The 24,035-nt window shown below is 42.8% G+C and overlaps 1 protein-coding gene across 1 annotated transcript in view; it reads left to right on the top strand.

Annotated features, from left to right (window-relative positions):
• The window catches only part of LOC109044326 (ankyrin repeat and BTB/POZ domain-containing protein 2), a 97,163-nt gene that overhangs the window by 24,381 nt on the left and 48,747 nt on the right, over positions 1–24,035 (top strand). Inside the window, exon 2 of the mRNA XM_019061998.2 lies at positions 15,926–16,100. Within this exon, the coding sequence (XP_018917543.1) occupies positions 15,985–16,100 (116 nt within the window). The 5' untranslated portion in view covers positions 15,926–15,984. The remainder of the gene's footprint in view (positions 1–15,925; positions 16,101–24,035) is intronic.

Genomic DNA, 24,035 nt, shown 5'->3' with positions numbered 1-24,035 from the left:
TTAAGGCCAACCGAGACCGAGAACCGGACCGGACCATATACGCTCGAGCCCGACGCTACGCTGCCGTATGCGGAGGAAAAACGGCGTATATGGACCCACGGATGTTGCCGAATACTGCCGGGATAGCGAAGAGAGCAGCAAGTGTCGAGTTTTCAAAATCGAGTTCCCCTCAATGAACCACTAGACAACACTGGAAAAAAAAACACACTGGATCTAGAGTCCAGACTCTTGAAAACATTGACAAGAAAAAATACTCTTGATTCAATCATATTTGGACTGAGTCAATCAGAAAGGAACCAACCCACATTTTGGAAAAAATTGAGTTATGAGTGGTTTTGAACTCAACCACTACTCTACTATCGATCGGGAAAAATTCAAAATGTTTGTTGGAGCAAATTTTGCAGAAATTGAACTTGAAGTTTATCTTTTACACTTAGTCTTATGCAGGAGCTAACCTTTAAACCTCTTCTTCTCGGTTCGATCCCGATGTGGCTTGGTTCCTTTCTGTTTAGTTCCGTCCATTTAAGCTTAAATCGAAAGGAAATCCGCTCAGATTAAGAGGCTTGGTTCTCACGAAAATTACCGAAATCAACTCCTTACGAAGATAATTAATGATTCTTGATGCGTGAATACGAATGCGCGGTACGGGCTACATAGACATACCGTCCGTTCCGGGCTCAGAAGCCGAAAGTTCCGGATGCTGGAGCCATAGCTTCGATTACTCCGGGTGCCACGCCCGGTACTTTCGGCCTCTGAGCCCGGAACGCGGACAGTTTGTCTGCACAGCCTGTAAGTATACGGCCATCAGGGCCGGAGTTTTTTTCACAGTGTACAAATAACCTCAAAATAAACAATTCAGCGGAGAAATTGGCAACATTGATATTTTGATACGCCGTTTTTCCGGAGCCTGACACGATGGCTCGACCGGAGTCGGATCGGAGAAAAAAAGCGAATGAAAAATGGAGGCGGAGGAAAGCGACGGATGCGGGAAACGGGGGAACAATAGATCGACGTGCGTCGTCAACATCATCGCCAGATAATGCTGAAAGCTCAGCACATTTCCCCATCTAACTCAACGTAAAATATCCGTATTTTCACGCGATCTGGCAAAGTTGGTCGTCCGCGGCGCGGCGTGCCCGGGATTCCACGTGCTCGATTAATTAATCTCCTACTATAAACCGAACCGAAGCGGCAGGAAAGGAAATATTAATTTTCGCCAGGGATTCGTAAACGGTGTCCTCCTCGAGAGGCGAGCAAATTCTTGTCACTTTAAGGCCGTGTCAGTTCGCCTTCAATTTTCTGTGCAGGCAACACGAGCTCCCACGTGGTCGAAGAGTGGTATCGTTGTCAGAGTGTCTACAATTCCGGAAAGTCCGGAAATAGTACTGATTTTTAAAGGCGGTCCGGAAGTCCTGAAAATGTGCTAACATTCCGCAAGAAGGTCCGGAATTTTCTTCATTTTTGTCGTATTTTAAGCGAGGAATTCAAATTTTTCAAATTTCCCGAATTTCTTCATTTGGAGGTACCGATAAAGCATTCAATTTTTCCCGCTGAGGAGGTTTTCTCGGGAATATACTGAAAAAGTAGTGATATAGGATGTCTACAAGTCCAGAAATAATATTGATTTTTTAAGGGCGGTCCGGAAGTACTGAAAAAGTCTGGGTATTCTACAAAAAGGTCCGGATTTTTTTTTCATTTTTGTCGCTATTTGAGCGAGAAATTCAAAATTTTGAAATTTCTCGAATTTATTCTATTGGAGGTACTGTTAAGCAGCACTCAATTTTCCCGCTGAAGAGGCACTGAATTTCTTGGGATTTTACCGAAAAAGTAATGTAAAAGTGCTGATTTTTGGCCAGCCTGTTTCAGTAGATACCCTGATGGTATCGTAATGAAGCAGGTTTGCTTACTCGGAACACACTGAGAAAATTGCTGTGATAGTCTAAGAGATGGACAAATATTGATAGATAAATCAATAGACAAAGAGAAAATAGAGCGATTCTTTTGGAGGAAGCGGGTGATACCAATGGGAAAGGGAGGTAAGTAATACACCAACAAACGGCAACCCACAAGAGGCCCATTAGTTAGTCCATCATTTCTCCCCTTAGTCTATAACCACCACTCATTTTAACCAATTGGATATCGCTCCTTATTCTCTTTGACTTCTTTGTCTATCAATCTCAATAATCAGACCGCCGTAGCTGTAGGTCCTCCTGCTGGAGCCCAGGATGTGTGGAACCTCCTCGCAGTCTTTTCGAGCCGGTAATTTTGCATAACTTTCGTGAGCGACCTCAGAGACTTTAACGAAAGAGTAGAAAAATAGGCAAAGTTAACACAGGAATGGATTTCCAAATTGAGCGGCTCCAGGGATATATATTGTTCCACAACCATACCGAAATTTGGTAAACTTCTTTGGCTCTTTAAGTCTTTATGTCATCCGCAGCTCATCATTCGCTTATCAGGTAGGCTAACAATCGAAAAAAAAGTGATTACTGTTGCTCCCTTATAATGGTCGGGTCAATAAAGCGGCAGATACACTTGCGGGTTACAAGCGCTTGTTGAAAGTAAATCACCGTAGGTAAGGAGAATTTCGATAGCTCGACGTCGAGCTATCGAAATGCTGGTTCCCTATCGGTGTTTCACTTTCAATGAACGCATGTAACTTGTATAGATGTATCTGGGCCTCAAGAGTTGAATCCCTAAGAGTAAAAATTTCCATCTTTCGCCTAACCGCCAGTGGAGGTTCTCTTGTCTCTAGTCTAGCTTCGAGTTCATCATTTTAAAGAAGATTACTCTTCCTCTCATTAGTACGCGGAATTCATGTGTGTCCTCTTTCCAGGAGAGAGGCTCCACGTTTGAGAACCATTGTGTTACGATTCCTCCGGTAATCGGTTTGAGGAAATCCGAAATATGAGCGGAAAAAGAGGAAAGAGAAGAAATTAATTGCTTTTTCGCATCAAACGCGTCTTTGGAAGGAGGTTGTCGTCATAAATCCAGATCTATGAGCTCCAGGAATGCCATGAGCGCGGCCTGAGATTTTCCCCAGATACACCGCGGCCGTAGGTGTAACTTTGTGCCCACCGAAAAATGTTCGCAGAGTGCCTACTTTTATAATCGTGCCGTTTTTTTTATTTTATTACTTCTTTTTCTTCTTTTAATAGAAACCGGCGAGAAACTTGTTGATGCCCCCTATATTATGGAGATTTCCAACAAATGGACCGAGTTTAACAGAAAGGAACCAAGCCACATCAGCTATTGCCAAGTTTAACTGGGCAATTACATTTTTTACGAGAGAACGTTTGTTCGGATTTCTTTGAAAATTTTAAGGAATTTGCTTCGTACCATGGAGAATTTTCATTGAAATTTGTATGAAAATCCGCACAACCGTTTTCAAGTAAAAAATTGAACTGCCCAATTACATTCGGCAATAGCTGATGTGGCTTAGTTCCTTTCTGTTTAACACGGTCCAAATATGCTGCGCACCTCGTAGAAATGAGATTATTGGCGTGTTCTCTCGAATCATTTGTATCAGAAACATTTTAATGCTGTTAGCAGGTAGAATAAAAGAGGAACAGGAGAGAAAATTAGATGTTTCAAGGCATATTATGCGCCCTCCTTGCTAGGCATATTTTTACAAGCGAGGCACCGACGTAGGTTCTGTCAAAATTGGCAGATATTCTAGTCAGGGCCGGATTAAGGGGGGGGGGGGGCACGGCCCATGGCGGCCATGGCGGAAAATCTGTAGGGGGCGGCAAATTTGGCAATTTTTTCAAATTTAGGTTTATATAAAAATCGAACTTAGAAAAAAAAATTACAAACGAGAGAAGGCGACAATATCTCTCTTTTCCTGAGAGTATAGTAATTTCTAATTTTGTCGTCTTTCAGTGATACAAGAGACAGCACCTTTAATTAGTCGAGTTAAGAGAGAAACCAAACACGCAATTTGGCCTGGAACGGTGCGACTTAGAGAGTTGAGATGAAAAGGAGAAGCCCTCGGCGCGGCGATCGGCATGTAACATAATTATATTAGCGCCTACAAGACTGCACGAATACTTCACGCATTGCAGCAAATACAGTGCGGTCATTGCGGTCAGCGTGAAACGGATAACGCCTACAAGAATGCATGAATACTTTACGCATTGCAGCAAACACAGTGCGATCAGCGTGAAACGCATAGCGCCTACAAGACTGTTGGAATACTTCACGCATTGCGCCAAACACGGTGCGGTCTGCGCGGCGCGGCGGCGGAAGTGAAAATCATTCATCCCTATTTACGTTTGTTTTTTCATTATTTTTTTGTTCATTCCTTGTGAGTGGAAGACCTTATCCACACAGAGATAGGTTTACGAAACTTAACTTTTGCTATTAGTATTGACAGGGCTCTCCCAAAAAATGTGTTCAGCACTAGTAAACACGCCTTATGCATCCCTCCCCCCCCGCTGACCCGGGGCGGCAAGTAGATAAATCCGGCCCTGATCCTAGTTTAAATTTCAAATATCAAAGTCTAAATTTGAAGAAAAATATTCACAATTATTCCAGTAAATTTGTATTTTAATTTAAGGAAAGTTGGCTACGTCTGATGGCCCATACTGCGTTTTTCCTTAGCACGGCAGTACATACCACAAGAAATTAATTCCTATCCCGTACTGCAAGGAGTTATCATCATCTTTATATGCAACAGACGTCAGATGACGGTTAACTCAGGTAGCTGAACCGAGATCGACCCGCTCTTTCATCTCGGTGCCCATTCAAAATACTGCGATCCTCGAATGTTTTTATTTCGAGCTACGAATACGCACTCATCGCGTCTTTATCGCCTCGGTGTATTTCGAGCATTAACATTCCTCCGTTTTCATTTTTAGTGCCCATAATCGTAAAGTCATCAATTAACATACCTACGACCTCATGCACAAACCTCGCATCTTCATCCTTCTCCGATGCAACGTCTCAAAAATGTCAGGAATTCTTCGTCGTCGAGGCGACGTATCGAACGTTGCGTTTGCTTTTAACAGGGTTGCCCGGTCAGGGTATGGACCTGAAGATGCAGTAATAGGCACCGAAACGATAATAGTATACTTCATCATCCAAAATTCAAAGAAATAATAAAGAATTGGATCAAGAAACGTTCGTATGTCTATAGCGTTGAGATAGGACGGAGACTTGAACGCACGGATAGACACGTAAGTATTCAAATTCTTAGGTAGATACATTGACATGCATCATCTTGCCCTACAAATAAATTGTTGCTAATAGTAAAACAGATCATTCAAAGCAACTATCTTGTCATTGGCAAATTACCAAGTACGGAGACTTAAACGCAGGGATATAAGAAAGTTAATATTGAAAATTCTAGTCAATAACATGGACATGAGTCATCTTGCCCTACTAATGGAATTTCGGTAATAGCAAAAAACAATAAAACATCATTTAAAGCCACGATCTATAACTCGGGAAATGTCAGGGAATTTCAAAGTCAGGGAAAACCTAGGAATGTCTGGGAAAAATCGTCAAACCATCTTCATTTATGCTTTTTCGACTGGATTGGACGTTTCGAATAACAAATCGGAACAAAACCGCGGATTGTGCGAAAACGGTAGCTCGCAGAAAGTTGGCGCAATGATGACTTTTGATCAGTATCCATAGACGAGTATAATGCGGGGTGAGGGGGGGGGATAGATCATTGCACTTATTTCTACAAGGACAAGGGGTTTGCGGGGTGCTCTTTTGAAGGAAAATCAGTGTTGGTTTGGTCCGGTCGTTACAAAGAATATAAGGAAAAAAGGAGCGAGCCTAATGGTCAAAACGGGTGGTCCATTGCAACCACCCGCTTCTATGAATAGGATCGCTTTATTTGCTCCTTCTCATATCTTTGTGTATTGCTTTACCTATTAATTTCAGTTATCAGCCCGCAGAGGAATAAAATAGGGTAAAGTCGACTGTATTCTGCTTCTTTTCGCCCGGTCCTGTAATTTAACAATTTTTTGGTTCCTTGGAGCCGCTCAATTTGGAGATCCATTCCTGTGTGAAATTTGCCTATTATCTCCACTCTTTCGTTAAAGTCTCTAAGATCGTTCACGAAAGTCATGCAAATTTACCGATTCGAAAAGACGATTTTACCGATTCGAGGAAGTTCCACACATCCTGGGCTCCAGCACGAGGACCTACAGCTACGGCGCGCCGTTCGCGGCGGTCTGATTAGTCAGTGGAAGAGGTCGGACACCATTTAAAAACTTTAAAAGCGTATATCTTCATTAATATGAAATGTTGATGTTTTAAAAAGTGTAAATCCTCATTAATGTGAAATGTTGATGTTGTAAAGGTAGTTTCATTGGTTTTCTCGCACAATTTTCTATCAAAAGCACCCTTTAAATTTAAAATTGTGACGAAATAAACTTAAAATCTTAAAAGTTTCGTCAAAAATGACTAATCCGACTTCCTCCAAAGCCTCGTTCCTCTGTGAGCCGTTCCGATTTGACGCTCAAAGACGAATCGTCCGTCGTGTTTTGATGGAGCGCGCGCGGGATTTATCAGGAGAAGCATCTCTGCCGCAGCGCTGAAGCATTCGGAGACGAGTTCGAGTCCGAGCTGGCCGCTGTGCTTCTCTTTTATTTTTTATTTCATTTGTTTTTTAATCGACAGTTCCCGTGGAGTTCGCGTGGCCGACCAGAACTGCGAGGTTGTCGCCTCTGCGTCCCAAGGTGATTTACTCAACACTGGAAAAAAAAACTACACTGGATCTAGGAGTCGAGACTCTTAAAAACATCGACAAGGAAAAATACTCTTGATTCAATCGGATTTTTGGTCAAATCAAGAGCCAAGCCTCTTAATTTGAGCGGATTTCGTTTTGATTCAAGCGAAAATCCGATTGAATCAAGAGTATTTTTTCTTGTCAATGTTTTCAAGAGTCTGGACTCTAGATCCAATTTTTTTTTTTTTTTTCCCAGTGAAGCAAAGGTGTAAAAAGCTCCACACTCCAACAGGGCGTCTACAAGTCCGGAATTTCCGGAAAGTCCGAAAATAGTACTGATTTTTTAAGAGCGGTCCGGAAGTGCTGAAAAATAGCGGCAATTCTTCGAAAAAATCCGGGATTTGTCTAATTTTTCGGCATTTTTGTCGCAATTTGAGCGGGAAATTCAAATTTTTGAAACCTTTCGAATTTCATTAAATGCGGAGGTACACTTGAATCACATTTAGCAAAAAAGAACCAGCGCGATTACAGTGTTATACAAATGGATGGAACGTAGCAAAAACGTACCAGCGCGATTATAGTGTTATACAAATGGATCGCTCTTAGCAAAAAGGAACCAGCGCGATTGCAGTGTTATAAAAATGCATCGCATTTAGCAAAAACGTACCAGCGCGATTTCAGTGCACTGGAAAAAAAAAACACATTGGATCTAGAGTCCAGACTCTTGAAATCATTGACAAGAAAAAGGACTCTTGATTCAATCAGATTTAAACTTAAATCAAAAGGAAATCTGCTCAAATTAAGAGGCTTGGCTCTTGATTTAAAAATCTGATTGAATCAAGAGTAGTTTTTCTTGTCGATGTTTTTAAGAGTCTGGACTCTAGATCCAATGTGTTTTTTTCCCAGTGTACTGAAAAAGCACTGAAATTTTCTTGTAAAGAGGTACTGAATTTCTTGGTAATGCACTGAAAAAGCACTGTAAAATTACTGATTCTTGGCCAACTGTACTTAGGGGCGGGGAGGGGAGTGACTTACACCTTCTTTCCTCGAGGAGCTATTCCAGATCCAGACTGAGGCGTTCTACAGCCTGATTGTTGACATTTTTTTTGTCGGTTCGACATAAATGACATAGGTTAAAAGGCGGAGCGTGATTAGTCGGTTATGTCTTATCGCTGTTTTGTCGTACCTATGTCGGGTTGAACTTACGACAGGCTAACGGCACCCTTTAAGTTTCCGACAGTATGTCGTCCATTCCACCTGACAAAGGCATGATAAAGCAGCGATAAGTCATAGCCGACCAATCACACTCCGCCTCTTAACCTATGTCATCTATGTCGACCTGACAAACACAAAATTTCAACATTCAGTCTGCTAGAGTTTCTCTTGAATCTCTTGAGGAGGCAGGAGGTGACGTTAACATGCTGGAGTAACAAACTTGAAGAAAAAGGCGAAAAGAAGATGAAAAAAGCCAGCCCTCTGCGGCAACATTGCTAGGATCTCTGTCAATCTTTAAAGATCCGAGCATACGAAATTCCTCCCAGATCAGATGTATGAATATTAAAAATGCTGACCTGATTAACTGGCTCCGGGCCAAGTCGGAACAATATTAAACTCTCGAAATTTCCTGTTTTCTTTGAGGCCACTACTGTTTTATTCTCATTTTTTATCCTACCTAGACCTATTTTATTTTTAGATTCTCGACTCTTCACTGCGGCCTGGACAGTGTTTGTTATCATCATTCTCATCCAGTTCTTCAAATAACTGACCCTTAAGTGCTATGGTAGCAGGTAGCATCATCATTGACCCGTATACTCCCAGAACAGTGACTCTGAGACCGTGCATTGTTATGTACATCTTAATCATGCGAGCATTACTGGCCTCCCAGTTCTTAACATTTTTTCGAAATTCTTTGCGGATCAGAATTGCGACACCGATGTTTTGGCATTCCTTTGTAAAATAAATCATTATCTCCAAAGCTCTCTGACCCGTGGCCTTTTTTCTTCGTTTCCGTTATTACCGCCACGTCGATTCCGTCGTTCCTTATCTCCGATACCACTTCTGTCAGTTTCTTGGAAATGCCTTGCACATTCCAAGTTTCAAAAAATAATTGTTCTTTTCCGTAATTTAAGTCGAAAAGTCCGTTTTTTTTCATGGTAACCGAGGAATTCATTGTTTTTGTTATTGTATTTTTTTTCGAGGATCAAGAAGTCAGCACGATGCCCCAATCCCCAACACCTGGAGGACCAGGGTTTGATTTCGGAGTTACCTCTCCTATAAGGGTTGCTTTCACCGCAGCAAAGAGCCCTGCCTAAGTGCCTACTCACCCTCTTTGAAGCAGGGGCTACCAGCTGGGGTCCGCAGGATTGCTAAACCAGCGATATTACATTCCCATGTACGGCCAATCATAGCACTTTTTTCAAAAAAACACAAGGTTTAGTCACCGATTTCCATTATGGAGAATTTTACGAAGATTGGAGGAATCTTTCGATACAGTTCTCTGTTCAAGCGCCTTTCGGTCCGTTTTCCAAAACTCATAATTTCTGGTTACAGCTCTCCTCGGTAGCACGGCATGCTGTGCGTCTCCGTGTCTCCGGTTCAAGACATGCATGGATTTCGAGACCGGGAGCACACCCTGTATAAACTCGAGCACCCGTGATCGCTAGCCCAGCGGATTGTTACAATTTGGTTAATTGTTGTTTTACGAGTCCATTCACTCTCGCTGCTCGCCGCATCCTGGAACACGGACGCGAACGTGCGCTACCTGGTCGCTCGTCAGTCGTCGCCCGCTTGATAAACCCACGCGGCACCGCCGCACAGTGGATCAAGTCCAGGGGGAGGGTCGGACAAACTTTGGCAACTTTAAAAGCTCATAACTCCATTCATACAAAACTTTGAGGTTCTGAAAGTGGTTCCATCGGTTTCCTCCTGAAATTTTATTGCAATACCACCCCTTGAAATTTAAAATGTGACGAAATGAACATCAAAATTTCTAGTTTTATTCAAGAATTTCATGTCCGGCCTCTCTCATTGACTCGATTCACCGTGCACCATCGCCAGTAACTTCTTTTCTTTCAGCAGTGCTGCTGTGCTAAGGAAGAACACCGTATGAACATTTGAGAGTTGCCAAATTTCCTCCGATAAGATGTTTATGTTTGAACCAAGTTATTAATATTTTTCCTTGAAAGTGTCAGGAACTTGAGGTGAAATTGCGGACGAACTTATCTGAAAAATCGGAATGAAAATTTTCATATGTTTACCAGGAAATTCGTGTTTTATCAAAGGGAATTTGGCAACGCTTTGGAGGTTCATACGGCGTTTTTCCTTAGCTCGGCAGAGTGAGCCTCAGAACACACGAGCGAACATGCTAACTTTGGCTCAGGTCTTAAAGGAGTTACGGTTCTTTTCCGTACGACGACATATCGGCTCACGCCGCACCGTGGATACGAGTCAATCAGAAAGGTCGGACAAGAAATTTTCGACTAAAACTACGAATTTTGATGTTTATTTCTTCACATTTTATATTTTAAGGGCGCCTCTCGGAGAAAATTTCCAGGGTATCTACCGGTCCCCAAAAGTCCCTAATGTCCCCGATTATCCCCGATTTTGGAAGGGTGTCCCCGATATCCCCAATTTTCTTGTTCAGATCCCCAAAAAATGCCAAAAATCGTCCTAAACACCGGCATTTTTCAAATTTTCCCGCCAGCCGCGGCGACGTGGTATAACCAGGAAAAAGAAAACTGAAGTGTTGCTTGGTTTTTCACGTTTTCGTTTGTTTTTATCGGTAGAAAATGACTTGTGAAATTAGTCGTATACGCCTTTTAACGCTCTAACGCCCGGTTACTATTTATGGGGAAAAGTTCCCAATTTTCTTGAAAAAACACCCCTAAAAGTCCCCGAAAGTCCCCAATTTTGGTTTTTCTTAACTGGTAGACACCCTGATTCACGAGGAAATCAATGGAGCCACTTCTAAGATCTTAAAGTTTTTTTTTTATAGATGGAGTTATAAGCTTTTAAAATTTCCAAATTTTGTCCGACCTCTCCCATTGACTCGATCCACTGTGCGCCGGGAAGAGGAGACCATGTGCGCGGAGTATCAACCGTAAATCGCAGATGCGCGCCAACCTGTATAATGAAAACAACACCGGACGAGGAACAAAATCGTGGGTCGCCACTGGAACCGCCCGACGAAAGTCCAGCGAAAGTCGTCGGATTTTCGCCGGGATCTTCCGCGGATCGTAATTGGACGCATTCGGAATGAATGGAGTTTGTAAAAGGCACGAGTGCGATAGTCTAGAACTGCACTGGAAAAAAAAACACATTGGATCTAGAGTCCAGACTCTTAAAAACATCGACAAGGAAAAATACTCTCGATTCAATCAGATTTTAGCTTCAATCAAGAACCAAGCCTCTTAATTTGAGCGGATTTCCTTTTGATTTAAAGCTTAAATCTGATTGAATCAAGAGTCCTTTTTCTTGTCAATGTTTTCAAGAGTCTGGACTCTAGATCCAATGTGTTTTTTTTTTCCAGGGCTCGGCGCGGCGCGGTCGGCATGTAACACATACCTAGTAGCGCCTACAAAACTGCGTGAATACTTCACGCATTGCGTCGAACACAGTGCGGTCAGCAGCGGTCGGCGTGAAACGCATAGCGCCTACAAGACTGCATGAATACTTCACGCATTGCGCCAAACACAGTGGAGTCAGCGCGGCGCGAACCAAGCCTCTTAATTTGAGCGGATTTCCTTTTGATTTAAGCAAAAATCTGATTGAATCAAGAGCATTTTTTCTTGTCAATTTTTTCAAGAGCGTGGACTCTAGATCCAATGTGTTTTTTTCCAGTGAATGAACTAAACTTGAGTATTTACGCCTTGATGGTGTATGGACTTTATCACTATCAAATTGATTTAATCTAGCGTGTATAAATTTCAAATTTCGCCGTCATAAGGGCTCTACAGGTTCCTAAAGTAAGAACATCCAAATGAAATTTAACAAGATAAAAATGACAGGGAAATCGATTCTTAATGATTTACCAAGAACTAGGACAGTATTAGTAACGAAAGCCCCTCTTATTATTCATTGGAATACAGTAAGTTTCACAGAAATGAATAGGGGTCGTAGCTCCACAATAAAGGTATTTGGAGGGGGAGGGGTCATTATATTTTGACCCCTAGAACATGACCCCGGTGTTCAGTCCGGCCGTTGAACCTGAACTTTGATGAAGACTTAAACGCGTGGGTAGCAAAATAAACCAACAAACAGCAATCTCATTTTCCCTAGTTTTGTAGCTTCAATTTCCAAATTTCCTCGGGCAACGATAGGCAAGTTATACATTTTCGTGGTGATTTTAACACCAGGGGCGCCAAAAACAACCACTTATACCTCATAGCGCACATTCTACTTGCTTTCCAAGTCCGAATTCCAAAGTAATTTTGAACACCGATCGGCCATAGCTAAATTATTCCGGAGGTGTAAATACGGAACAGAAATAAGCCAGTCATAGCCACATTCATATCAGCATGATATATCTTGATTCTAAATGTAAATTGTTTTTTCGCGATGATTTGTGATGGGTGATAGCATACTTCTCCCGAACTTGAACGACTTAAACGAAGAGTGGAGAAATAAACCGGTCATAAGCACAGCTTCGCGTAATCTCACGCTGAGCGACTCATATCGCCCGAGCAATCGGTGTTTATGATTTCGCGAATTTTAAGTTGGATTTGAGCTCCGCCAGCAATCGATAGTCGATAAGAAGGTATGATTGAGCACCATCGATCTTGGCAGCTCGACCAGTTTCGAACTCGGTTTGAAGCGGAAGATTTTCATGAAATGATCCCAATTCATTCCTCTCACTGAACGTTCATAATAAAGATCAGAATGATCCATGAGTTATGAGGAAAGGAAAGGAGTTGTCAACCATTTTTCAAGTATTTTTAAGGTCGATTGAATGCAATTTAAAGCTTTATAAGTAATTTTACGCTACTTACGGAAATATTTCATGATTCGGAGGAATTTTCTGATGATTCAATAGTCGTCAGTGGTTTTTTTATCTACACTTCACTTGTACACGGATAGAACTTTCAACACGAAAGTTTGGTCAATGCAGGAAGTAAAACATTAAATAACCCTAGCTTTCGGTTGTCAATTTCAAAAGAAAATATCAGCTAGTTTTCTTGAAGGAATTTGAGGAAAAAACGTCGCAATCGGAGGAATGCATTTTCTCAGTCCCTTCATTGTTTTCTGCGCTAAATTCACCGCTAACTGTACCAAAATCAACACACAATTTGTGTTGGTCTTTGTTTTACTCCCTATATTAACCAAAAGTAACGCAAGGACGCAAATATGTATATCAGTGTAGGGAGGGGTTGGAGTCGGAGACAATATAAATATTATTGAAGACTTAAACGCAGAGTAAAGAAAGGTGTCGACGCAGTCAGACGAGCGTTATCAACCCGTGACCGTCCAATGGGCGTGTTGCAAACCTCAGCTGACCAAAAGTTTCACAAGAACACAAATATTTTTATCAGTGTGCTGTATCAAATCACGTAGATGAAAATTTCTAAAAAAATTCACTAGTTTCCTCAGATGATACATATATGTTTCAGAGAACAGTTGGTAACATCCAAATATTCTTACGACGTTTTACCCCAACACGGCAGAGTGTACCCCACTTCACCATCGTCGCAGATCCAATTTTCGCGCCCTGCTACAACTCACCGCATGTTGTCGGATTATCCGCCCTGTTTCCGGTCAAAATCATTGTCGAGGCGTGAATGATCGATTATCGATTTTTCCCCATTTGATGCCTCGGCGAAGAATCGATTATTAAGATGTTCGTTGCGAACACCCTGCTTATTGATCCTTTTCCATAGGTTTAAGTGGCAGATCAATCGATGTATCGCAAAGCACGGCACGCCACCGGTGAAAATCCTCGGGAAATTTCCCGCCATCGGATAACCTCGCCGCCTCTCGTCGCGAGCCGAGTAGGAAACCTGTTGCGCCTCTCATTGGAGATGCATAGCGCGTTGATGTCGTTCCCGAACCTGTTGCCGGATTTAAGAGAAAACCCCGTATTCTGCCGTGCTGAGGAAAAACGCCGTAAAAACCTCAGGCGTTGCCAAGTTTCCTTCGATAAAAACCGAATTTACTGGGAAAATTGCCAATATTATTCTCTAAAAATTTCAGACAAGTTTGTACGCAATTTAATCTAAAGTAGAGTCCCTTTATACTGAGAGTCAAGACAATGTGAATCCATTTCTGATTGGTTCCCGTATTTTAGGCCTTCACAATGTCACAAACGGGAATAAAGATTACATTTTTACCGATTGCAAATATTATAATGTGGAATGGACCAGGGAATTACGGGTTCGGCAGGGAACAAACGGAATGAGAGAAGGAACGGGGAAAGGAATTTAAGAATGGGCCGATCAAAGATTACAAAGAATGTTCAATTTCTGTAATCTTTTTTCCCGTTTGTGACTCCATGAGGGGTGTTGTCTTGACTCTCCGTATAAAGGGACTCTAATCTAAAGTATCTGAAAATTTCAAAGGAAAATACGCATAAATGTCGTCAAAAATATATGTTTTATTGAGGGAAATTTGGCGACTCTCGAATGTTCTTACGGCGCTCTTCCTTAGCACGGCAGTATTGATGGTTGGAAATCCGGAAAATTCGGGCAGTTTGGCAACGTGCGTCGAGGGTCCGCTGGCTGTCGGAGCACCGCGCGCGGGAACGGATCGACCTGGCGACGCGACGTGCAGAAATACGTTCGGAAATACTCCAGACTTGAGGATCGGGATTCTGAACTGAGAACTGAGTCGAGGAGCTTTGGTGTGGCGTCTGGGCTCACCAATTTTTCAATAAAACGATGAAAATCAAATATACGGCCTGTCCGGAAGTTAATGTGCGTAACTTCTTGTCGACAACCTAGAACACCACCTACCAACCTAGACAAACCACGAATGGAGATGTTGCGTGTGTGAGGAATTTGCGATTTGACTGTTGATTCTTACGTACAAGTTCGCGAGAAACACGATGGTGCTACTAGTTTTCTCTAAATCAACTCCCATGCAAACTCAAAAAAAGGTCTCAAGTTAGGCCAAAATGGAAGGGATATCCCGCGCTATCCCGAGAGTCCACCTCTACATCAAGAGAAACTCTTATGCAAAGATAGGGAGCAATTACATCGACAGGGCTGCCACTTTATTTGGGGACTCAAAAATTGAAAACACGGCAACTCTGCTAATGTATTTGCTCCCTATCTTTGCATGGAGAGTTTATTTTGATGTAGAGGTGGACTCTCAGGGTAGGGTGGGATATCCCCTCCATTTTAGTCTCAACTTGAGAGCTTTTTTGAGCTTGGGAGTTGACTTCAGAGAAAACCAGTGGCACCATCGTGTTTCTCGCGAACTTTTACGTAAGAATCAACAGTCAAATCGCAAATTCCTCACACATGCAACATCTCCATTGAGATGAATTTTGCTGCTCCAGCTATTTCAGTGCTTTCATCCAAAACAGATTAGACGAATTTTGAAGGAATCTCGATTTCGAAAATTTGACACTTACTGCTCTCATTGCTATCATGGCAGAGAGGCCAGTGATAAAGTCTCTTGTCTCTGCGCTTTGTGTATATTGTATATCTACTCTTTTTCTACTTCCTCTGGGGAAAAAAACACATTTGATCCAGAGTCCAGACTCTTAAAAACATCGACAAGAAAAAATACTCTTGATTTAATCAGATTTAAGCTTAAATCAAGAACCAAGCCTCTTAATTTGAGCGGATCTCCTTTTGATTTAAGCTTAAATCTGATTGAATCAAGAGTCCTTTTTCTTGTCAATGTTTTCAAGAGTCTGGACTCTACTTAGATCCAATGTGGTTTTTTTTCCAGCGCAGCTGAAAATTGTTTCGGGGGTCAACAGTCAACAGCGGCACCGATGACTAATTTTCAGGCCTCCCTTTTCAGCGTGTGAACAGAGGTGGATCCAGCAATTTGGCAACACCGAACTTCCTCCATTTAAACCTATGCTAAATAATCGATTCTTGTCAGAGCACCTGGCCCCAATGTGAATGTGATCCAATGTGTTTTTTTTCCAGTGTGTCATGGCAGAGATGCAAGTGGAAGGTCTCTTGTCTCTGCGCTTTCTGTATATTGTACATCTATTATTTTTTCACTTGTGATGGAAGAAGAAATCATGGTCATGGATTCTAATTCTGTGTTGTTTTTTTGCGTGTGTTTCAGGGGCGGGAGACGGCGGGAGGGGTGGGGCGGCGGAGGGTCTGGGGGGCGCGGGCGCGGAGATGTCGGCGAGTCCCTCTGCGTACCCGATGCCGGAGTTCCGGGACGTGGACCACTATCGGAACCCCCTGTGCATCGTCGACGGCGGACACGAGATCGTCCGACCCAAACCCAGAAGGTAAGCGCACATCCTCACTCACACACTCTCGTTTTTACTAGCTCTCACACGCGCGCACCCATCAATCAATCAATCAGTCAATCACGATCCCCGCCGTGCATGTCAAACACTCGCGGATAAGAATAATAGATGCCTCCAGCTCCGAGCTTTCGCCTCGGTAACTTTTGTCAATAATGCCGTGCTAAGGAAGAACGCCGTATGAGCCCTCAGATGTTGCCATATTTCCCTAAATAAATGTCAAATTTACTGGAAAAATGGTGAATTTTTTTTTCAAAATTATCAGACATAAGAATAAGAATAATAGATGCTCCGAGCTTTTGCCTCGGTAACTTTTGTCAATAATGCCGTGCTAAGGAAGAACACCGTATGAGCCCTCAGATGTTGCCATATTCCCTTCAATAAAAGTCAAATTTACTGGGAAAATGGTGAATTTTATTTTCAAAATTATCAGATATAAGAATAAGAATAATAGATGCCTCCAGCTCCGAGCTTTTGCCTCGGTAACTTTTGTCAATAATGCCGTGCTAAGGAAGAACGCCGTATGAGCCCTCAGATGTTGCCATATTTCCTTCAATAAAAGTCAAATTTACTGGGAAAATGGTGATTTTTTTTTTTTTCAAAATTATCGGACAATTGGACGTATTTCTACCAAACAGACCTATGAGCAGGTGAGAAATATGGGGTGTGCTCTAGAAAGCTGCATAGGAAGCAATGTAAAAGTGTGCGTGATTCCTTTTGAAGAATTGGAAAAGCGGGATATTACATTCTATCAAACAGACCTATGTGCCAACTGAATGCAGAACTCACGAGCCGCGGGCATGGTAAGAGAGCCTTGTGGACAGGGCTCATGAGTTGAAGCCGACCACGAGCCACAACGGCGTCGGTTTCTTCGCCGCTGACGTCACTGGCGCTCCATTATTCTCATTCACTCTTACGGCCAAAGAACTAACGAGCATACCCCATATTTCTCACTTGCACGTAGGTCTGTTTGATAGAAATATGTCCAATTTTGTTCACGATTTAATCCAAGATATCTGAAAATCTGAACGCACTGAGGATATTTGCTACTTTTATACCTGCGCGTTACAGTCTCCAAAGACTCTCACACAAGACTTAGGTTCGACTAGATATCACACCCCCAACACTGGAAAAAAAACACATTGGATCTAGAGTCCAGACTCTTGAAAACGTTGACAAGAAAAAGGACTCTTGATTCAATTAAAAGGAAAAATTAAAATCAAAAGGAAATCCGCTCAAATTAAGAGGCTTGGTTTTAAGCTTAAATCTGATTGAATCAAGAGTATTTTTTCTTGTCGATGTTTTTAAGAGTTTGGACTCTAGATCCATAGTGTTTTTTTCCAGTGCATTGTTGCATGTGCATTTCTGCCGTATTTCCTAACAATTCGAGAAATTATTCAAAATGGTGACAGAGTCTAAAAAAGCATCTTATTCTTGATATCCTCGAGAATTATTATCCTTATACTGACAATAAGGAGGAACGAGACAGTTGTTTTACTCTCCTGGAAAATCGTGTTTTCCGAGATACGCTCTTCTGCACTTTCAACATCGATTAGTACCTATTATAACACATAGCGGTGGCATGCTGCTAGCGCGAAACGCGCACTAGCGCCTACAAACCTAAGCGGATACCTCAAGCATTGCGCGGAACGCGCATTGGCGCCTACAAACCTAAGGGGATACTTCAAGCATTGCGCATTGCGTGAAGTATCCCTGTTGTAGGTTTGTGGGCGCTAGTGACAAAACAGGTGCGCGGACAAATGACAACGTTGCCATTTTGCTAGATCCGCAAATGTCTTGTCTTTTTAAGAGTCTGAACTCTGGCTCCAAGAGACTTTTTCCCGAGTGTTACATTCCTCATTGCTGAGAAAACTCTACAAATAAGACATTATTTTTCTTCCGCATCACACGGTGTTTTTGTGGATTTTCTCGTGTGTCCCGAATCTACGAGAGCTTCCTCGATGTTAAATTATCAAGGCGTCGAAATACTTACGGCTTGGAGAGTGCATCGATCCGGGACTGCGCCATGAGTGAATCTGTCCATGTTCGTGTGGACTGACTCATTATCATCGCGGCTCACAGGACTGCTTCTTCACGTCCCCTGATTATCAGACGGGGACAGCGCGGCGGGGAGGAAGGTTAGATTACTCGATTTAGGCGGGGCTCCAACTTGGATCTCCGCCTGTGAAGAAAGTAGTGGGAAAATAAGAGCTAGCGATCAATGTAAGTTGTACTGTGGACGACTTTGCTTCAAGTTCGTCCTCTTAGTTTTCATTGTATTTTATTTATTTACTACGAACTCTAACTATAGATTCCTCTGTATTAATTTGATTTAATAGCGGAGATGTTGCATGTGTGAGGAATTTGCGATTTGACTATTGATTCTCATGTAAGAGTTCGCGAGAAACACGATGGTGCCACTGGTTTTCTCTGAAATCAACTCCGAAGCTCAAAAAAAGCTCTCAAGTTGAGGGCAAAATGGAGGGGATATCCCACGCTATCCTGAGAGTCCACGTCTACATCATCATCATGAAAAACTCTCCATGCAAAGATAGGGAGCAAATACATTGACAAGGCTGCCACTTTACTTAGGGACTCCAAAACTGAAAACACGGCAACCCTGCTAATGTATTTGCTCCCTATCTTCGCATGGAGAGTTTGTCGTGATGAAGAGGTGGACTCTCAGGGTAGCGTGGAATATCCCCTCCATTTTGGCTTCAACTTGAGAGCTTATTTTGAGCTTGGGAGTTGATTTCAGAGAAAACCAGTGGCACCATGTTGTTTCTCGTGAACTTTTACATATGAATCAATAGTCAAATCGCAAATTCCTCACACATGCAATATCTCCATTCCTTTGTCTCTTGCTACGGTAGGGAATCTTTCGCAAACAGCGGAAGAGGGAAAATAATCTGAAACAACCTCTACTCTATTTTTGTAGACTCCGGCACCGAATTTGACCGAGGGGGAGCACTGCCGAGCAAAGGAATAAAGCCGTATGAGCCCTCAGACGTTGCCATATTTCCTCGAATAAAAAACGCATTTACTGGGAAAATTATGATTTTTTCTCTTGAAATATTTCGTGAAATTACGCCCGCAATCAAACCTAAAATATCCGAAAAATTCTAAGGGAGAGTATTCATAACTTTCCTCAAAAACGCATGTTTCACCCGAGGAAATTCGTCAACTCTCGAATGTACGTACGGCGTTTTCCTTCGGCACGGCAGAGGAGGGGTTTAGAAGAGCGTTTACGCCCTTTTGTTTATTCACGTTAGTGTTGATATTTGCTCAGTGAAAATTTCTAGTGTAGATATTTTCTCAGTGAAAATTTCCACGCTGCAGAAACGAGGCGCCCAGAGCGCCCGGCGCGTCGGATCATCCAACCATCAATCATTTTACTCCTCTATTTTCCATCGTCCGCGGCCGTCGCGTCGGTAGGAGCCTCCACTGGCACTCGCACCGCCGCACGGTGGATCAAGTCAATAGGAAAATTCGGACAAAATTTAGAAACTTTAAAAGCTCAAAGCTCCGTTCATGCAAAACTTTGAGGTTTCAATAGTGGTTCCATTGGTTTCCGATTGCCAGTCCCACCGCGAGGTCGAACCCAACATCCAACTCCGCGGCGCACGGTCGACCGAGCCGATGGGAAAAGGTCGGACAGAATTTGGAAACTTTAAAAGCTCATAACTCCGTTTATACCAAACTTTAAGGTTTTAAAAGTGGTTCCATTGATTTCCTCGTGAAATTTTCTTCCAGTAGCCACCCCTTCAACTTCAAAATGTGACGAATTAAACGTCAAAATTAGCAATTTTCGTCGAAAATTTCATTTCCGACCTCACTCCGAATTCACTGGAACAACTGTGCGCCGCACAGTGGATCGAGTCAATCAGAGAGATCGTACATGAAATTTTTGACTCATACTGCGAATTTTGATGTTTATTTCGCCGTATTTTAAAGTTGAAAGGGTGGCTACTAGAAGAAAATTTCACGAAGAAACCAATGGAACCACTTTTTAAGACTTAAAGTTTGGTATAAACAGAGGTATGAGCTTTTAAAGTTTCCAAATTCTGTCCGACCTTTCCCATCGGCTCGATCAACCGTGCGCCGCGAAGTTGGATGTTAGATCCGGCCGGCCTCATGACAGAGAGGCACGAGCTGGCAAACGGCAGGCCGAGCGCACCGCGGTTGTACTCGTAACTTCCACATCCACATCCACCCGATGCGACGCGGAGCGGCCGCCCCGTGCCCGCCCGGGCCACGGCGCGGCCGGTAATCAGCTACCGGTTACCGCTCCCGGCGGCCCCGGGTGCACTCCGCCGGCCGCAGCGGCCGACCCGCGCTCCGGCCACGTCCTGTTGTGGTCCCGAGTCGGGGTGAACACATGGCCCCCTTTTAATCGGCAACGGCTAACGCCGATCGTCGCACCCGCGGAAGCTCCGCACCCTTTGAGTGTGCCTTTATAGTGAAGTATGGCCACTAGGGTTGGCACACTGAAAAAAAATCTCTGTGTATTTACCAAGAAAAGGGTATAATTACCAAGAATTCAGGGTTCTATTTGATCCCAGTTTTTTATTGGTAAAATTATCATTTATGGAATTATTGACATTCTCGGTAATTTTACTGATCCCCGGTAAAAAAGTCAATATTTTATATCGACTGTGGTAGAATTACCGAGATAAAATGGCAAAGTTACCGGGAATTGATTAACAATAAAAGTGGTATTCTTACCTGAAAAAAAAGGTAAAAATATCGGTTTTTAGGTAAGCTTACCAGTCTGTCTTGGTAAAATTACCAATAATTGGTAAAAAAAAGTGAGATGGTAAAGGTACCAACGGACCTTGGTAAAAACGCCGATAATTTTTTTTCAGTGTATAGTGAAGTATGTATGGCCACTAGGGTTGGCAATGGAGATGTTGCCTGTGTGAGGAATTTGCAATTTGACTGTTGATTCTTACGTAAAAGCTCGCGAGAAACACGATGGTGCTACTGGTTTTCTCTGAAATCAACTCCTAAGCTTAAAAAAAGCTGAGGCCAAAATGGAGGGAATATTCCACGCTATCCTGAGAGTCCACCTCTACATCAAGACAAACTCTCCGTGCAAAAATAGGGAGCAAATACATTCACAGGGCTGCCTTTTTATTTGGAGACTCCAAAACTGAAAACATGGCAACGCTGTCAATGTATTTGCTCCCTATCTTTGCATGGAGAGTTTGTCTTGACTTAGAGGTGGACTCTCAGGGTAGCGTGGGATATCCCTTCCATTTTCGCCTCAGCTTAAGAACTTTCTTTGAGCTTGGGAGTTGATTTCAGAGAAAACCAGTGGCACCATCGTGTTTCTCGCGAACTTTTACGTAAGAATCAACAGTCAAATCGCAAATTCCTCACACATGCAACACCTCCATTTTTCCGATGTCCGCAAATCGATTTGTCTTTCGGTAAAAAGTCGATTCGATTTTAAAATCAGATGGGAAAAAATCGATTTTATTTCGAAATCGATTTTAGACTACTTAAATTCAAGTTCGGCGCCAAGAATAACCACCCTTTAGAATCCGAGATGAAGTGAACGACCCTAAGTACAGCGGGATGATTGTGTCAAGTTGATAGACGAAGCGGTTGACAGAGAAGAAACAGGTAGTATGGAGCGGTCCTATTGGTTGAAATGAGTGGTTCTCATAGACTAAGGGAGGTAACTTAACCTTATTGTTAGAATTGTAGAAAACGTTACAAATTGATAGACGAAGCGATAGGTAGAGAAGACATAAGGAGTATAGGGTGATCCTATCAGTTGAAATGGGTGGTTCCTATAGACTAAGGGAGAAAATGATGGACTAAGTAAAGGGTCTCTCGTATGGGTTGCCGTCAGGTAGTCGATTATCTACCTCCTATGTCCATGGCAATCAACCACTTCCACCAATTGGATCCATCCATATCCCTTTTATATTCTTTGTCTATAGGTTTGTCTACCAATTTCAACAATAAGCCCGCTGTTCGAGGGAAGCCGTTACTTGCATTGACCCAGCGAAAGAGGCGTTTTTTATGAGAATTGTTTCGTTGGGTAGGGTTGGCATAAACTTTGTCACGCTTATCGACCATGCATTTATTTGCTAGGTCAAAAGGCGCGGCATTGGAGTTTTCAACATTCCTGTCAAATATCCAATTGCATCGTCCAGAGCCCCTGCTCAGAGCATGTCAAGTACGCAAAATTTGGCAAGGCTCTGTGAGCCGTTGCTGGTCCATTCGATTAGCCAAGCGTCGTCTCGGATGCACCGAAGCCAAAGAAGAGCCTTTGAGACCTTGGGCTTCCAAAAAGGGGCAATGGGAACGCTCAAAGGCCCGACCGCTTCATCCATCATCCGTATCGCTTATGACGACGTGACACCCTGGTGGCAATGCCCTGTCTCCGCGATGAACTATCACAATGCCGATAAGCCGAGTATAATGTTTCAAAAGCGGTGGAATATTCCGTGATTGAATGATAAATCATAGAAGGCTCCGAGATGCGCAGGCTCCCAAGAACATTCAAATGGCGCGCATATCGACGGTAAACTCAACCTATCCGTTTGGACGTCCAGACCTTGATACTTATTTTTAAAACTGACAAGAAAAAATACTCTTGATTCAATCGGATTTTTGCTTATATCAAAAGGAAATCCGCTCAAATTAAGAGACTTGGTTCTTGATTTAAGCAAAAATCCGATTGAATCAAGAGTATTTTTTCTTGTCGATGTTTTTAAGAGTCTGGACTCTAGATCTAATGTTTTTTCTTCCAGTGAACTATGTGCAGGTGAGAAATATGGGGTGTGATCCAGGAAAGCTGGATAAGAAAGAAAGTGGTTAGTGGGTGTGATTCCTTTTGAAGAACTGGAAAAGCGGGATTTTAAATTCAGGAAACAGAACTATATGCCAACTGAATGCTGGATTTATGAGCCGCTGGCATGGCAAGATAGCGTTGTGGACAGGGCGCATGAGTACTACGAGGAGAAAATAATAGACTAACTACAGGGTATCTCGTGGGTCGCTATTGTGTGTTGCTTACCGTCTATGTCCGATCCAACTTCCCACTTCCGCCGATAGGATGGCTCCATTCTCTCTTTGTCCATCAATTTCAAATAATCAATCCCCAGATGTAACCGCTAGAGCTGAGGATATTTTGAAATTCCACTCGGTGTTTCAATAATCTTGTATGACTATCGTGGACGATATTGGAGACTTTAACGAAAGAGGAGGAAACTAGGCACAATTCGCAAGCAGAAGGGGATTCCCAAATTGACCTATTCAAGGATACAGAACGATTCTATCGGTGGAAGTGGGTGCGGTTGCAATGGACAAAGGATGTACCTAAATAATAGACTATAACCAACGACAACCTACAAGACCCAACAGTTAGTCTATCATTTTCTCCCATAGTCTGAATCAACCACATGTTTCAACCGACGCTGGGAAAATACCTATTCTGTTGGATCCAGAGTCCTGGCTCTAATATAATTTGATGAGAAAAAATACTCTTGATTCAATCGGATTTTTGCTTGAATCAAAACGAAATCTGCTTAATTAAGAGGCTTGGTTCTTGATTCAAACTAGATTCTGATCGTGAATCAAGAGTACTTTTTCTTGTCGACGTTTTTAAGAGTCTGGACTCTAGATACAATGTGTTTTTTTTTTCCAGTGTGTCTGTGACGTCACAACAACTGATAAGCTCCGAATGGATAGCCGTTACGCGATGGGAAAAGATAGAGTGCTTTGTCTCTGCGGAGCACACACACCCTAACGACACTTTAATTTGCGACGGCGGCGAATCGTCCAACACGCGAAGGGCGGGCTGCTTTGCATGCGTGCGCGCGACGCGTCGCGTCGCGTCGCGTCGTCCTCGTCGGCGCGTGTGCAAAAAAAGTGCAGCGCGTCGATGCACTTTCTAGCGTG

This window comes from Bemisia tabaci, chromosome 10 (genome assembly GCF_918797505.1).
Source record: "Bemisia tabaci chromosome 10, PGI_BMITA_v3".
In the NCBI taxonomy this organism is placed as follows: Eukaryota; Metazoa; Arthropoda; class Insecta; order Hemiptera; family Aleyrodidae; genus Bemisia; species Bemisia tabaci.
Note: the sequence above shows the minus strand (reverse complement) of the source record. Positions and strands in the feature narration are given on the sequence as shown.